Source organism: Scyliorhinus torazame, chromosome 13, assembly GCF_047496885.1.
Source record: "Scyliorhinus torazame isolate Kashiwa2021f chromosome 13, sScyTor2.1, whole genome shotgun sequence".
Classification (NCBI taxonomy): domain Eukaryota; kingdom Metazoa; phylum Chordata; class Chondrichthyes; order Carcharhiniformes; family Scyliorhinidae; genus Scyliorhinus; species Scyliorhinus torazame.
Genome location: NC_092719.1, coordinates 38,385,942 through 38,403,244, shown reverse-complemented (window position 1 = coordinate 38,403,244; position 17,303 = coordinate 38,385,942). Strand labels below are relative to the sequence as shown.

Genomic DNA, 17,303 nt, shown 5'->3' with positions numbered 1-17,303 from the left:
ATAGCCTTTCTGAAGAAAGAGAGGGAAGGGTTCTTATCTTTGATGGCAGCCTGTAATGGTTTTCCTGTAGATTAATTCATTCAGGTTCTCTGCAGCTGTAAGAATACAGAACTCGCAGCCTTTCTGGAGAGAGCAGAGGAAAGAGGGAATCGTTCTCCTTGTGCTTTCAGGAGTCAGAAAACGTAACTCCTTGGGACTCTGAAAATCATTCCTCTGGGATAGGATCCAATTGCCACCTGTTACTGAGCAGAGAGCAACCTTTTGGGCCAATTCATTGGCCACCATCCAATCAAGAGTCCCACCTCATCTCTCTCTTTCTGGTGCCGAGAATTCTGAAGCTCCTGTTCAAACTAGCAGAGACTAGCAGAGTCCTCTCTCCTGTAACTTCTAAATTCCTCATTCTCTCTGCTGCTTGACTGAAAGATACATGTTCATTAATCATCCACGGATCAAAAATGATAATGGCAAAATAAAAGGGGAAATAAGGGAATAAACAGGAAGGACCCTTAGATAGACTAGAATAGGTTAATAATAATAATCACTTATTGTCACAAGTAGGCTTCAATGAAGTTACTGTGAAATGCCCCTAGTCGCCACATACCGGCGCCTGTTCGGGGAGGCCAGTACGGGAATTGAACCCGCGCTGCTGGCATTGTTCTGCATTACAAGCCAGCTGTTTAGCCCTCTGTGCTAAACCAGCCCCTGATGATTGGAATATCAGTCTTACCTGTGCCATTGATCATATCACAATAAGGATCATCCCAGAAAGTGAGTTTCCTAAAAACAAAAAAGTTATGCTGAACCTTGTCGTAAAATTAAAATGATAAATTGGTTAGATTAAAGATATTAGGATGTTCTAAAATGTGCTGATATGGACTACGGCAAAGCAGTTTATGAATGGCAATGTGGGGAATTGCATATGTCCATTTTGTAACTGGTAACTCTGATTAAATGCACCATTTAAATGTGGATTTATGTTGCATATGCAACTGTACTGATCTGTAAGACATAGGATGGGCAAAGTAAATAAATGTGCATTAAAAACAAAAAATGCTGGATACACTCATCAGCGTCCGTGGAGAGAGAAACCTTTTGTGTTCAAATGATCCTTCCACAGAACACTTTGGGGTAGATCTCTAGGTCCCACCCACTGTGTGAATCGTAACGGGCGGGACAGAAAATTTGGCGGACCATTTAAAGTTGTGTCTACCTGGGGCGTGAATTTCCAGTGTCCAGGTGGACACGACCGGAAAATCCTAGCCAATGTGTGTTAGTTTCAATACTTTGGCCCTTTACTTCAGCAAAATGCGTTACGTTATGTAATGTATTGTAAAGCACTCAAACGTTTTGATCCGGATAATTACATGAGGATCCGAGTGATACATATGTAATCTGATTTAAAATTCAGTTTGAAAGGTGCTTAGAATGAGGATTATAAATTATTTTCTGTGTAACCTAGGTTAAAATTTGAAGGATGGTGAATGATAGGCGCTCGCCAAGCTGAGAGTCGGCGCCTAACGTGCAGCCATTGACTCTCGAACTCCCATTACTGTTTAATGTACACTTGGGCATTGATGGGCAGTCAACGGGACCTCCACCTGGCAAGGAAGTCCCGCCTGTGAGAGCTGTCGACCAATCAGACTGGCCAACAGTACTTCAACCCGACCAGGCACACCGCTGCAAGGGCCAGAAGTGGTACTGCAGTGCTCTGCCTGGGACGAAGTGTTGGAACCTTTGAAAAGATAAGTTCCCTGGGGTCCCGGGGGAGGTTGAGTAGCGAACGCCCCGGGAAAGGGAGGGGGAAGGGGGAGGGGTGCTAGTTTCAGCATTCAAACTCATGATGACCATCATAAAAAGATAGAATACCTCCTGTTTAACCTGTCTGTCTTTTTGAAAATGTTCTATTTTAACACAGATGCTTAAAAGGTATTAACATAAATCTTGAATTATTTTCAATGCTGCTCAGGGAATACATGAAAAGATGGCGACACGTTCATTTTACTCTTACGTCTTATTCATCCAGCGGTCAATTATTGCAACTTTGTTGATGTCATCTTTTCCGGTGTACACTTCATAGATTCCATCTGATGATCCATTGTACTAGAGGCACAGACAAATCAAATGTATTAAACAATCGCAAATGCACCACAATTGGTTGCAGCAATTGTGCAAGAGATACAAACAATTGTCAGAACAAAACAATTAAAAATCAACCAAATTGATGGGCCTGATATTTTCCACAGCATTGCCAGCCATTTTCTGGTAACCTCTGAGTCACTTCAGAGTTTTCCTCAGGGAATGATGGCAGGTGCAGAATACCCCTTTCATAATATCCACTCATGTATACAATGAGATGTAGACAGGCATTGATTGACACACAGGATGACCAGTAAGCACACAACACAGTGCAGCCAATCACCAGACAGGACACTACCACTATAAAGCCAGAGGGCACTAGGTTTCCCGCTCTCTCGGGATCCAGCCACTGAGACAGTCAGAGTCCACGAGCGAGCAAGTGCAAACACCATGCGGTAGCTAGTAAGTCTGGTCAGGCTACTACAAGGTCTCCAGTCAGTTCAGTATAGTGTCAACCCACAGCTGAATATGTACATCAGTTCTATCGTTGAATAAAACAGTGTTGGATCTTCTCCAGTGTTAGACGTCTGTTTCTAGCTTCCCTGCATCGAGTGCAGTCCACATCGAACCTGTCTGCCTAACACATCAACTCCAACCCATATGTGGGACGGAGTATAAATATGAAATATTAAAGACTGGAATAATTCATCTGAGCTACTTGTGTTAACAAATTAGTCATTCTGGGTAACAAGAATATGTTGCGTTCCTGGCATATTGTGTTGCTCAGATAATGGGTAGGGTGGTCAGGGAGCAATAGACAAGGAATATGATTGGGAGTAACTGACTTTGTAAGCAAATATCAACGATAACCCACGACACATAAATCGTACGACACAACGATAACCCAGGAAGCCACCCCACCTTTCAATAAAATTATAGCTGATCTTCTGCCTCAACTCCACTTTCTTGCCCTTCATTTCCTCAGAGGTGAAAAATCTCTCCAGCTCGGTATTGACTGAACTCAACAATGGAGAATCCGCAGCCCCTGGAGAAGAGAATTCCAAAGATCCATAACTCCTCGTTAACAAGATTGAAGTCGAATGCTGTGGCCTCAATGTGTATGTTTCAATGAGATCACGGGCGGGATAATCCACCTTCCCTGCCACATGTTACCCGGCAGCTGGAGGTGGAGTGCTGTTCGCCATGGCGTGCAAGCTCCCCTGCTTCCGCCGCTGTCAATGGAACGTCCCATTGAAGCCGTCCCACACCGCTGAGAAACCCACATGTGTGGGTACTCTGCCAGCGGGATCAGAGAATCCCGCCACCCAGCAAATGGCTGGAGATTTCTGGTTGGACCTCTCCTTTTAAATTCCAGAGAGTATCGGCCCAATTTACTCAGCCCTTCATTACAGGTCAACCCTCCCATCCAAGGAACCAATCTTGCAGATCTTCGCTGTACCAGCTCCAATGCAAGTATATCCTTCCTAAAATATAGAGACCACAACTTCACAAAGTATTCCAGATGTGGCCTCACCAAAGTCCTGTACAATTGCAACAAGGCTTCCATATTCTTGTATAACAAACACTGTGCAATAAAGGCCAACATATAATTTGCCTTCCTATTTACTAGCTGTACCTGCATGCTAGCTTTCTGTGCTGTTTCCAAAAGCCCACTAAGTCTCTCTGAACATTAACATTTAGAAGTTTCATGCCTTTCAAAAAAAAAAATGTTTCTATTCGTATTAGCAAAGTGAATAATTGCATTCTCCCCCCACATTAAGCTCCGTCGGCCTCTATGTTACCACATCACTTAATCTGTCCATATCTCTTTGTAGCCTCTTTGTGTCCTCCTCACAGCTAACATTCCCAACTAACCTTGTATCTACAGGATAAATGGATACTTTACTCTCTGTATCTTTGTCTAACTCTTCACTATAGATTGTGAGAAACTGAAGCCCCAGCATTGAGCCTCGCAGTACTCCACTGTAGTACCAGCCTGTCACTTTTAATTTAATAATCTTTATTGTCACAAGTAGGCTTACATTGACACTGCAATAAAGTTACTATGAAAAGCCCCTAGTTGCCACACTCCGGCACCTGTTCGGGTATACAGAGGGAGAATTCAGAATGTCCAATTCACCTAACAAGCATGTCTTTCGGAACTTGTGGGAGGATACCGGAGCATACGAGGAAACCCACGTAAGACACAGGGAGAATGTGCAGACTCGCCAGAGACAGTGACCCAAGCCAGCAATCGAACCTGGAACCCTGGCACTGTGAAGCAACAGTGCTAACCGCTGTGCTACCGTGCCGCCGTGCTATCACAGCTATCAAAGCTATCACACAGCTATCACACGTACCTTCCACCGTGAAGATGTATCATTTATCCCTATTGCCTATTTCCTTTCTGTTAATCAATGCTCTATGCATGTTAATATATTACCTCCAACTCTTTGCACTTAAAGCCATGAAGCCTAATCAGTGGGAAGGAGGCTTGAAAGAATTAAGGGGTCACAATTACTCTCGCAAAGGAGAAAACTACAAAGAAAGTAAATTTTATTGTCAGCCAGCATTGCTGGCTTCACTACACAGTGACATGTTCTCAAAATAATGTTAGATAAAATTCAGATTTTTCTCCAGCTGTGAGACTTGTCTGTCCAGCCTGCTTCACATGGTTTTTGGAACTGGTATTTAAAATGGTCAGAAAATCATAGTTTATCACTTGTTGACTTTCTGTGTTTCTCAGCAACTGAGGTTCCATCACGAGGGTCGTAACATCTATAAGTTAATCTTTGAATACTTACTGGGTAAAATAAACCAGTGATCGGATCCTTTGAATTTACTTGTTTCAGTACTGGATCTTCATATCCCCAAAGTAATTCCACCACTGTTCTAGTCTGGAACAAGGATGCATTTGCCTTGTTCAAGATTAAATTGACAAAACCATGAGTACTTGGGGGATACACAGATGCAGCAGCCTGCGAAAGACAAAAAAGTTTCAATATTCAGCAACTCCCTTACACAGAATTTATATCATATTCATGGTTCTATTTGCTGTCATCAATCAAACAGAATTGTATGTCCAAGAACTGTTTTGTACAGAAGGTGGAAGCTGACATTTGTCACAAACTGTCTTTCTGCCGATATGATCTTTAAACCTTACCATGTCACAGGAAGTGTTATTTACCGATTAACATGAGAAAACTTGTTTATTTCTGAGCTGAGTCAGGATGGCAGGCGAGCCCCGATTCCAGGATCCCTGACCCCATTTCTGGGAATGCCCTGAAAAGGTCTGTGCTGGTTCCTGTCTGAAGCCCACATCTGGCATTTTCAACCTGCCTGGCTCCATTGTGCAGATAGGCATTTCTGCTCCTCCACAATTTTAATGGTGTCGGATCAGGTTTTAAGAATTGTCATTCACGGCTCCCCAAAGACCATGAAGGGTACTTTAAAAGGTGATTTCCAAAGGTCCTCACTATACCAAACAATGGCACTCCACCCATCTCCCAAAGTCCCTCAAGCCCCCTATGCCAAGCTATGGCACTTCCATGCCCATTCATCCATTGTACAATGTATAGACCAACGAACCCTAGATTGACAATAGGATGTGTGAAAAAAAACTTTTCAAAAAATCATTCATTCCTTCATTTCTTACCACTATGTTAAAAAAAAGTAATTTCACTATAAGGCAATAAAAATGTCATTCATCCAGACCCTTTAATGTATCGATAACAAAAATCACAAATCTTTGAAACAACTTAATTTGTGTTCATAAACTGTGAAGGTCGAATGGCATCCTTCTGCACTGTAAATTCTATTATTCTGTGAAAGCCAGAGCTGTCAATCAAGAAATGTTTTCTCTGGAGCACAGCTGTTTCAGTGAGAGTAATGAATGTCCGGGTTCTCAGCCAAGCCTCATTATATATTCTTGGCTAAGGGCCCAGTAGAGAGAAAACATTGCTTGATTGACAGCTCCGGCTCTCTGATCATTGCTGTCAATTTCACAATGTTTATTTACACAAGGTTAAGAGGTTTCATGTGCCTGCAGTTTTCAAAATTGAAAGGGTCTGGATAATTAACACTTTTATTGGCCTATAAAAGTTTTTTTTAATAAATTGAAAGTTTTATCAATGAATGGCTGTTTAAAAGCTTTTTTGTTACACATAATACTATCACTATAGGGTTCATTGTTTTAACATAGTATGTGATGGATGAATGTATATGGAAGTGCATTGCCTGGCACTGGGAGGTATGAGGGACATAGGGATGGGTGGGGACATGCCTTGGCAGGGGAGCATGAGGGGTCATAATGCTTTTTTGGACCATGAGGTGGCATGGATGGAGCATGTGAGGGGATATGAGGGAAAAGCGTTGGAGGACCTTTCTGTTTTATTTTAACTGGGACAAAGTCTCATGGCACCAAGGTGGGCCATTTAAACAGCCCACTCAACCCCCTGTGGCTGCCTCCAAACTTGGTCTCAGGTCACTGGCCTGACACCAGCCCACATCTGTAATCATCACCACCTTCCTCCGCCCCCACAAGCTCTCTGTCCCATAAAAAAATACTGCTTTTGTGGGCACTTCCCCCTGAGACTGGCAGGCCGAGCTGGGAATATTCTGGACTCCTGCTACCCGCCTTGAGAATGAAACTCCAGGCCAATATTTCCGTATGTGGCTTGGTGTAGTTTAGAATCCTCCTGTGGAGCTCCTTAGGGCATGTCATTATGTTAAATATGCTATGTACATATACATATAAGTTATTGTTGGTCTATTTTTGCCTAGTTCAATATATAGCTTTCAGAGTTTGTCACTCTGCAGAGGCCTCAAACTCTGAATTGCCCGAATAACTGCGCGCAATTCAGCAGATTTTAAAATAAGTCCTCTTTCAGGCACAGATTCGGGCTGCAGTTCAAAATGGTACCCCAATCTGCAAACAGCCGTTCCTGCCGGCGAGCTGATCTCACCAGCATTGTTTGCAGATTCGGGTACCATTTTGTACTGCAGCCCGAATCTTCCCCCCCCCCTTTAAGACCCCCCCACTCGTTTTCTGCCTCCCCCTCACCCTCCAATGATGTCAAGACCCAGGGAACCACACCCACCCCCCTCCAATTGGCAAGACCCCCCCCCCTGCCGGGCCTGAACAATGGCATTGCTACCCAGGCACGTTGGTACTGCCAGAATGCTCAGATGGTAGTGCCAGGGTGCCAGACTGTCAGTGCCGGATGCCAGGGGGAGTGCCAGGGTACCACCTTGCCCTGCCCCGACCACCCATAGGTCTCTAATGCCCTGCGAGACCCAGCGAGGTGCCATTACGCCTGAACCACCTTTGTGTGGACCAGTACTAAACGGCACTGTGGCAGGGCCTCGGAAGTGCAGCAGTTGAGTCCCGGGCACCCGGTGAATCCTGCGTCCGGGTATTTAGATTTGCCATTAGGTTCATTTAACTATATAGAACTGGATCTCACCCAGCGAGGGCGAGATCCAGATAGCGACAGGCGGAGTGAGGCGGATGATTCGCGATCGGCCCGGCACCTGGCTTGCAGCCCAATTTGGGGCTTACGCGCGATTGTTCCTTTGCGCCCGAATCTACGCCGGGTGCAACAGGACCGCTACATTCTGCAAAGTGCAAATCAAAAAGATTCAATCAGCTCTTAAAGATGCTGCATCAGCGTAGAGGAGCTATCCAAAGAGAAAACAACATGCAAATCCTCCCAAGGTTAAACTTCTAGGTTGTTTAACTGATGTGTGGCATTAGAGTGAAAAACAAGATGCAAAAATGGGATCATTTGGTCCCTCAGCAGCATATTGTCCGGCGGGTCGATGGCTTGCCATTGGCCACTGGCGGGATCTTCCAGTGCCGCCGATGCGTGGCTCGCCAGTCACGCTGCCAGGGAACCCCCGGGGTGGTGGGTAGCCTTCAGCAGGACCGGAAGATGTGCCAGCGGGAACAGCTGGAAAATCCCAGCCACCACATCTGATTTTCAACATTAAAATGTATCGATATAATATTTCAGTCTGTTCTAAATCTTTATTTGCCAATGCAGCAATTGTCTACCCAATGGAAAATTTCTCTCACTTCTGTTGAGACTTCCACTGAATCAAGCGACCGTTTGCTACCTGTAAATACCAGCACGATGATTGCAGAATGAGTCCAGAATCAGTGCTAGTATTTTGTCACTTAAATGTAATCCTTCCTTTTTGTTTGATTGATATTTTCGACAGATGTTGCTTACTGCAGCAGCAAAGTTGAGGGCTGTGATCTGGTCCGTTTCTGAGCCAGCAGACATGTCAGGTTGAAAGACGGCTGAAAGTGGCTGTCGGTATGAAATTGTGTGATTATCGTTTACAGTAATGATGTCCTTCGGGAGCTGCCGTATCCTGGAAATGTAAATCAAAAACAGGAAAAACAGTGAGCACTGCATTGAGCAACAATAAGGTGTGGAATAGGAACAATTAACAGCATCTTAGTGCAATAGTCATGAGGCACTTCAGAGTGTATTGAAAGAAATGGAACTGTATAGCACTCTGTGCAATGTCAAATTTGAACTGTTATGTTATGGATAAAGTATATTTATTGAAAATAAACAACTTACATTTTATACAGTAGCATTAACGGAGTGAATGTTTGAAAGTGCTCCAAGGGGGGATTGATGCCAAATTGTAACAGAGGAGCCGGAGGAGATGTCTGAAAGTGGAGTGGAAAAGATAGATTTTTGACAAGGTTTTAAAATGGAAACAAGAATTGGGAAGATAGGGTTGAGTGTGGAGTGCAGAGGCAGAAAACAGGATGGAGAAGCCTCAAAATGAGGAGAGGCAAAATCCCACATAGGAATACCAGTAAACATTGCAGAATTATCATTATAGTGAAGCTCTGTATTTTGCTTTAACAGAGGAGAACGAAAGCACTGGTGGTGGTCAGGTGTAATTGAAATTGTGCAGGTTGGTTTTATATTTGTTTTTCAGAAGACTTGGATGCATCTTTATTTTTAGAAATGCTTTCTGCTTTTCTGATGGGGTATGTTATAGAATCACAGAATTTACAATGCAGAAGGAGGCCATTCAGCCCATCGAGTCTGCACCAGCCCTTGGAAAGAGCACCCTACTTAAGTCCACACCTCCATCCTATCCCCGTAACCCAGTTACCTGATCTAACCTTTTGGACACTAAGGGGCAATTTAGCATTGGCAATCCACCTAACCTGCACATCTTTGGACTGTTGGAGAAGGCCGCAGCACCCAGAGGGAACCCACACAGTCGTGGGGAGAAAGTGCAAGCTCCATACAGACAATCACTCAAGGCCAGAATTGAACCTGGGTCCCTGGAGCTGTGAGGCAGCAATGCTAACCACTGTGCCACCATGCGCCCCTGATTTGAGAAAAGTGCCTGCTTATTTGAGTTAATCCAAAATAAAGTGACGATTGTGCAACATGCACAGGCATGTCAACTCTCACAATTTCAGGCTAAGATTGAGCTCAGTAATACTAACTCCACTACCTCATAAATCACAATTCAAACTCATAAAAATAAAGAGATTTGGTCTTAAAAAAATTATGGGCTTCAATTGTTTTTCTCTCATAAACCATTATAGCTTGAAAATTAGTTTATAAATTTCATATTTAATCTCTAACAAGTTGTATAAAGTTGCACTCAATCCCACAGTTTAAAATGGTTAAAACAGCCAACTCAGAATATGAAATGAAAATCGCTTATTGTCACAAGTAGGCTTCAAATGAAGTTACTGTGAAAACCCCTAGTCGCCACATTCCGGCACCTGTTCGGGGAGGCTGGTACAGGAACTGAACCGTGCTGCTGGCCAGCCTTGGTCTGCTTTAAAAGCCAGCTATTTAGCCCAGTTTGCTAAACCAGCCCCTGAATATGGCGCTCATAAATCGTTGATCTCCCCATATCCCTCTTCCTATTTAATTTTATTCCCACTTCTAGTGCAAATTAAGGTTGATAAACTCTCCCATAAGGAAAGAAATTGAGTTCCATGCTTTATATGTGTTAGTTCTGCAGTTTTGATACTCAGGGAGTAAACTCTCCCCATTGGCTTCCCAAGGTAACATTGTTAAAACAGACTCGATTGTTCCTGATTTGTAGACCCAGACTTCTATGGACTTTATTGCTGAGGTACAGTAGTAGATTTTACATTGTAAACATGAGAAGTTACAATACAGATGTTACTCTCCTATCACGTGAACTGCAAGAACACAGAAGAAAAAATGTGCTTACTTGGAAATAGCGACGCTGGTGACAAGCATCAAGACTCAGGATAAGCTAGGTCGCCAGTGCTGCTGGGTGCCCACATTATGGGTCACCGATATGAAAATTCTATCAATAGTGCACCATCCCCATCAATTTACCAATGTGCTGCTGTTTCTTGCTTTGCTTCAGCCAACACAGTTGTACCTCAGGGCTCGGGCATGGCTTTTCTAATTGGGACCAGGCGACCAGCCTTCAGCAGCTCACACTATACTCTCAGCAACCTGCTGAATGTAATGCTGGCTGTTTCTTTTTTCCTGGTAGTTTGAGGCAGCAGTTGAAAATGGACACGCTGCGCTGCTGAGAACCTGCGGAGTCTCCCTGGCCGGTGTTTCCAGTGTGGAAACCAGAAAACTCTGTTTACAAAACACATGCCGCAGCTCAGAGTGCAGGCGTGGGCTTTAGGTATATGATGTGAAAGATTTCAGAACACCTTTAATCTGTCACCTTGATTTAAAATCAGCTGTCTCAGAAGCTTTTGATTGCATTTCACATTCCGAATAGCTTCGTTTTTTTTGCATGAAATATTTAACAAGAGAAAACTATTTCAATATCTTATTGTTATTGACAACTTTATTATTGGGACTGGAGTACTTAAGTTATCCCTCTGTTAGCATTAACATGCTCATCAGAAGCAGATACAGATTAAACCGTTCTTTCTTCAAAACCAGCATAATTCCTTTGTCTGAATTTGAGAAAAGAATCCTTGATTGTGCCACTGGGAATTTTATTGCTCTTAAACCCACAACCCTGTTAATGTGAGTGAGATTGACGGCTTTTCTGAATTTTGGGAATTCTGCGCTGTAGCCTTCATTCATGATCTGAGACTGGCTAACCTCAGTTATAATAGATTCCTTTCCCTTGACATTATCAGAGAATTATCATAGAATTTACAGTGCAGAAGGAGGCCATTCGGCCCATCGAGTCTGCACCGGCTCTTGGAAAGAGCACCCTACCCACGGTCAACACCTGCATTCTATCCCCATAACCCAGTAACCTCACCCAACACTAAGGGCAATTTTGGACACTAAGGGCAATTTATCATGGCCAATCCACCTAACCTGCACATCTTTGGACTGTGGGAGGAAACCGGAGCACCCGGAGGAAACCCACGCACACACGGGGAGGATGTGCAGGCTCCACACAGACAGTGACCCAAGCCGAAATCGAACCTGGGACCCTGGAGCTGTGACGCAATTGTGCTATCCACAATGCTACCGTGCTGCCCCAAAAAGCATTAGATAATTGAAACATCTGAAACTTCCACCCTGTTCGACTTGGTTACTTTAATTAATTGTACCAATACACAAGTTCAAAAATGGTAAAACTTCTTATTAAGTAAAATTTATTTCAACACCTCAATTTCTTTGTCAACCTGCCCAGTATATCACACTAGTAATGCAAAACTCTGCACACAAACCACACATTCGGAAGAATAAAAACTATAATTGTGCTGTCAGGTATTCTCACAGTTCTGGGCGTCACACTATAGGAAGGCTGTGAATGTATTGGAGAGAGTGCAGGCGAGGTGTACGAGAATGGTTCCAGGGATGAGAAACTTCAGCTATGAGGATTGATTGGGACTGTTCTCCTTGGCAAGAAGAAGGTTAAGAGGAGATTTGATAGAGACGTTCAAAATCATGAGGTGGGGTTGGACAGAGTAGGTAGGGAGAAACTGTGCCCGCTCGTTTAAAGATCAATAATGAGAGGACACAGGCTTAAAGTGATTTCCAAAGGAGGCAAAAGTGGTGTGACAAAAACACTTTTTCGGGCCTGGAATGCACTGCCTGGAAGTGTGGTGGAGGCAGGTTCAATCGAGGCATTCAAGAGGGCATTAGATAATTGCTTGAATGGAAACAAGCTGCATGGGTACGGAAAAAGGCAGGGGAATGGCAGCACTAAGTCATGATGCTCGTTTGGAGAGCCGGTGCAGACATGATGGGCTGAATGGCCTCCTTCTGTACCATAATGATTCTGTGAGTTGAGGAAGACATAGGCTGAACAGTTCATGCTGAGACATCACCATGATTCATTGGAAAAAAAACAGTTTTGTGAAAATTCTGTATATTCACCACCAAATTGCTAAAAGTATGGGGCCAGCACTTAATACAGTAATAAGTTTTGATAGAGTTTTGACTGTTTAAAAACAAATAACCATTTAGAAATCAACTGTCAACCTACTCTGGTTTGCAAAAGGAGGTAGCATGGTGGCGCAGTAGTTAGCACTGCAGCCTCACTGCGCCGAGGTCCCAGGTTCGATCCTGGCTCTGGGTCACTGTCTGTGTGCAGTTTGCACGTTCTCCCCGTGTTTGTGTGGGTTTCGCCCCCACAACCCAAAGATATGCAAGTTAGGTGGATTGGCCACATTACATTTCCCCTTACTTGAAAAAAAGTAATTGGGAACTCTAAATTTATTTCATGTTTGCAAAAGGAATCATCCCATGATTCTTATACCAAATCTCTCAAACTTAAGAGTTTGCCGCCATATTGGGGTTGCCTAAGTGTGTTTCAGGGTAATGCCAATGGCCAAATCTGAAGCCATGAAAGTAATGTATAAAGTTAGATCAGTTCCTTGTGGAACATTGTAATTTGCTTATGAGGTGATAAAAAATATTCTTTGACCTTTTAATTCTTTTGTAACCTTTGGAATTATCAGAAGAAGATAAAATGATTGGCAGCGATTATATTAACGCAGAACAGGTATGTGTTACATAAATCTGATCAGCAAATAACATACACACACTGACACACACACGTACTGACACAAATAGTCACACACACACCTACACTGAGTGGCTAATTGATAGTGACTGAGTTACTATGTAAATGGTGCGAGTGGCGTTTGACGAACTGTCAGATTAGAAACTGGGTTGAGTTTCTGGCCCTTGCTGGGAAATCGTAAGACTAGAATCTGCCTTAACTTGCTCCTGATTACAGAGGCTGAGTGAATGGGTTAAAACAAATTCCTGAGGTTTGGACTAAATAGTGATGGACACCTGAACTGGATTGAAGATGTTCTTGTGTTTGATAGAAACGGGGTTAAAATGTAAAGGAATTTGATTATTTCCAAAATATGCCTGCCCTTAAAATGTAATCCTGCGCCCTTTTTAGTTTTTAAATGCGTGGGACTTGCACAAGGGGCAGCAGGGTAGCATTGTGGATAGCACAATTGCTTCACAGCTCCAGGGTCCCAGATTCGATTCCGGCTTGGGTCACTGTCTGTGCGGAGTCTGCACATCCTCCCCGTGTGTGCGTGGGTTTCCTCCGGGTGCTCCGGTTTCCTCCCACAGTCCAAAGATATGCAGGTTAGGTGGATTGACCGTGATAAATTGCCCTTAGTGTCCAAAATTGCCCTGAGTGTTGGGTGGGGTTGCTGGGTTATGGGGATAGGGTGGAGGTGTTGACCTTGGGTAGGATGCTCTTTCCAGGAGCCGGTGCAGACTCGATGGGCCGAATGGCCTCCTTCTGCACTGTAAATTCTGTGATAATTTATGATATTTTTATTTATATTCACATCAGTTTATTCCTCTCTCCATCTCCCAAAACGAGGGATGTCTTTCTAAAACTATGCAAGGCACTAGCTCGACCACGCATGGAATACTGTGAACTGTTTTTGTCCCCTTATCTAAGGAAAGATATATTGGCTTTGGAAGTAATCCAGATATGGATCACTAGATTGATCCCGGGTATGGAGGGATATTCTTATGAGGAGAGGTTGAGTAGGTTGAGCCTGAAATCTCTGAAGTTTAGAAGAATGAGAGGTGACCTTACTGAGACATACAGGATTCTCAAGGGGCTTGACAGGGCTGATTCTGAGAGGTTGTTTCCCCTTTATAGGCAAGTCTAGGATCAGAGGGAATAATCTCAGTGTAATGGGTCACCCGTTAAATACAGAAATGAGGACAAACTTCTCTCAGAGGGTGTGAATCTGTGGAATTTTTTTACCACAGAGCTGTAGAGACTGGGTCATTAAGTATGGTTAAGGGTGAGATAGTCAGATTTTTAATCAGTAAAATAATCAAGAGTTATGTGGATAAGGTGAGAAAGTGGAATTGAAGATTATCATATTAGACTAGTCAAGATCTCATTGGATGGTGGAACAGATTCAATAGGGCCAAATGGCCTACGTCTGCTCCTACGTTTTATGGTTTTATTTCCACGAGGTCCTTGGTTGGCAATTAGCAACAGGAGTCCTTTCACTGGTATGATGAGATCAGTTATCCCACACTGACTACCTCCCAAATGCAGCACAGGCCATGAATCAATACAGGCCTTCCTTGTCTACTTGGCTGAACTACTCACTGGGGGAATTCACAGTGATATTTTAATCAGATATTTTCCTGTGATATCGAGTTAATGGATTTGATTGGAAAGTTGCTTTGTGCCTAGGATTTGACTGACGAGGAAGTGAGGGATGGCACCAGCTGAGTGTCACAACAGCAGAACAGATCACGTAACATAATTGTGGGGGCCAAACAATGGAGGATTTATCTAAACTAGATCAAACTTTCAAGGCCTAATTTAAATGATATGTACCTGTAGGTATAGGGTCCTTTCTGTTCAAGCACAGGTTTAGCTCCAAGATTCATAATTTCGGATGGATTCTTGACATTAAAGAGCCAGAACTGCCTGTAGACAGGGCTTCCTGTTTGTATCCAGTTTTCATATGCGAGGGTGCCTTCTTCAATAACGCCTTCCTATAATAGTGTTTGAAAATAAATCCTTTTCAGATGACTTGGAAAAAAACCACAATAGCCAGAAATAGGACCCCGCCAGTTGTGAAAGATCAAACTGCTTTGTTATTTCAGGAAATCAACAAGTTCACTTCTCCCAGCACTGTCACTGACTCACTGGAAATCTCTTCCACACCAATGACTTATACTCCTCACCCCATTGGAAAGGTCAGGTCAGTAGTTTACATACAAACAATGGGTACCTGGGTTAGTATTGATGCAGGTGCTTGGGGGGGGGGGGGGGGGGGGGTTAGGTAGCAGGGAGGAGGTGAAGCTGCAAATTGTGGAATCAGTGAGCCACAGTGCTGGTGGGCTTCGCAAAGATAGGCCCCGAAGGCTTTTTCCATCACAGCAATGCTGCGAGCAATCAGCACCTGCTTTTGTACGCCTGCATTGGGAGCAGCGGAGGTGCAAGTGACAGGAATACCAGGCAGTTATATATCACACTGGTATGCAGGATCTGTCTTACCACTGCTCCCATGTCCAATGAAGTCCAGAATTGCTTCCCAAATGGAGTCAAGGACACGGTGTGCCTGGGGCCTCCTCCAGTTCTTGTTTCTGTATTCGCCATCCTCTCCTGTGAGCAGCTAAGTATGCTGGAGATTGGCTGAAAACGATAAATGCTCAGCCATTTTGTGTTAGCGGTACTGGGAGTTTTCTACCAGGTTTTTAAAAATTCATTTTTATGGGTTGTAGGCTTCGCGGGCTAGGCCAGCACTTGTTGCCCATCCCTAATTGCCCTTGAGAAGGTGGTGGCGGGCTACCTTCTTGTACCGCTGCAATCCATGGGGCATAGGTACACCCACTGTGCTGTTAGGGAGGGAGTTCCAGGATTTTGACCCAGCGACAGTGAAGGAATGGCGATATATTTCCAAGTCAGGATGGTAAGTGATTTGTAGGGGAACTTCCAGGTGCTGGTGTATTCATATATGAATTCAGGCTGTTTATGAAATGCCCATGACATGTTCTCTGAAAGCCAGCAGAGAGGGAGAGAGTGCAAACTTTAATCTCGATTCAAAGCCACAGGTGTCAAAGATGTGAGACCAGTGCCGGAGCAAATTACATAAACCAGTGAGTATCAGATGATTTAACAAGTGAATAATCAGAACAGGAATCTGTCCGCACACTCATATTTGATTTTTATTTTATTTGATTTATTGTCACATGTACCGAAGTACAGTGAAAAGTATTTTTCTGCGGCCAGGGGAACGTACACAGTACGTACATAGTGGACAAAAAAGAATAATCGACAGAGTACATTGACAAATGGTACATCACTAAACAGTGATTGGTTACAGTGCGGAACAAGGGGCCAAACAAAGCAAATACATGAGCAAGAGCAAAATAGGGCATTGTGAATTGTGTTCTTACAGGGAACAGACCAGTCCGAGGGAGAGTCGTTGAGGAACCTAGTAGCTGTAACTCATGCCATTAATATCAGCATTATAATGTAGCAGGAACATCAATCTAAAGAAAGTGCTCAGCACACATCAATTAAAATCTTTAAAAATAACAATGACCATGTGTGAAGTTAGAGTATACCTTATTTATAGTATCCTGGATTATTTTATCTCCAACTGGGATCAGAATGCCGCCAATTAGCAACAACAATGCACCAACAACAACTCCAGTGTAAAATAATTTCTTGTTGTCACAATACATTATTCCCAATCAGTCGAAGAACAGGCAATGTCTTCTGCTGTAGCAGCCAGCAATCAATGCATAAAGGCAGCTCGAGAAGCCGGGATCCAGTTAAAAGTCCATCTTTTCATCAAAGGGCAAAAGAACATTAGAGATCCAATCAGAAGAGCAAAGCACTGATAACATGGGGTTTGATTGCTGTCAGGTTCGACCATACAAGAACTGCTTTCACAAAACAGACAAAGTTCAGGCAGCAAAGTGTGCATGATAAGAAACATGCTGACAACACGAGTGGATGCACGCTTAACAGTTTCATACGAGTGTCCTTGATCTGTTATTTTATAAATATACTTCACAGAGAGGCAGTGGCATAATGGTATTGTCACTGCACTAATAATCCACAGACCCAGAGTAATGCTCTGGGAACTCTGGTTCGAATCCCACTGTGGTGAAATGATGGTGAGATTTGAATCCAACAAAAATCTCGAATTGAGGGCCACCTGATGCGGGCGCGGGAGTAGCAGCTTTTCCGCAGGGTCTGGCACCTCTCACTTATAACCCTTCATTTATCCTGATTTTCTAGCACGTTTG

General features: G+C 43.6%; 1 protein-coding gene across 1 annotated transcript in view; it reads right to left on the bottom strand.

The window, feature by feature from the left end:
* The window catches only part of cd36 (CD36 molecule (CD36 blood group)), a 41,371-nt gene extending 24,559 nt beyond the window's left edge, over nucleotides 1–16,812 (bottom strand). The window contains exons 1-6 of the mRNA XM_072471385.1: nucleotides 16,614–16,812; nucleotides 14,875–15,035; nucleotides 8,310–8,454; nucleotides 4,881–5,054; nucleotides 2,009–2,100; nucleotides 728–777 (exon numbers count right to left, since the gene is read on the bottom strand). Of these exons, the coding sequence (XP_072327486.1) occupies nucleotides 728–777; nucleotides 2,009–2,100; nucleotides 4,881–5,054; nucleotides 8,310–8,454; nucleotides 14,875–15,035; nucleotides 16,614–16,733 (742 nt within the window). The 5' untranslated portion in view covers nucleotides 16,734–16,812. The remainder of the gene's footprint in view (nucleotides 1–727; nucleotides 778–2,008; nucleotides 2,101–4,880; nucleotides 5,055–8,309; nucleotides 8,455–14,874; nucleotides 15,036–16,613) is intronic.
* Nucleotides 16,813–17,303: the final 491 nt, after the last annotated feature.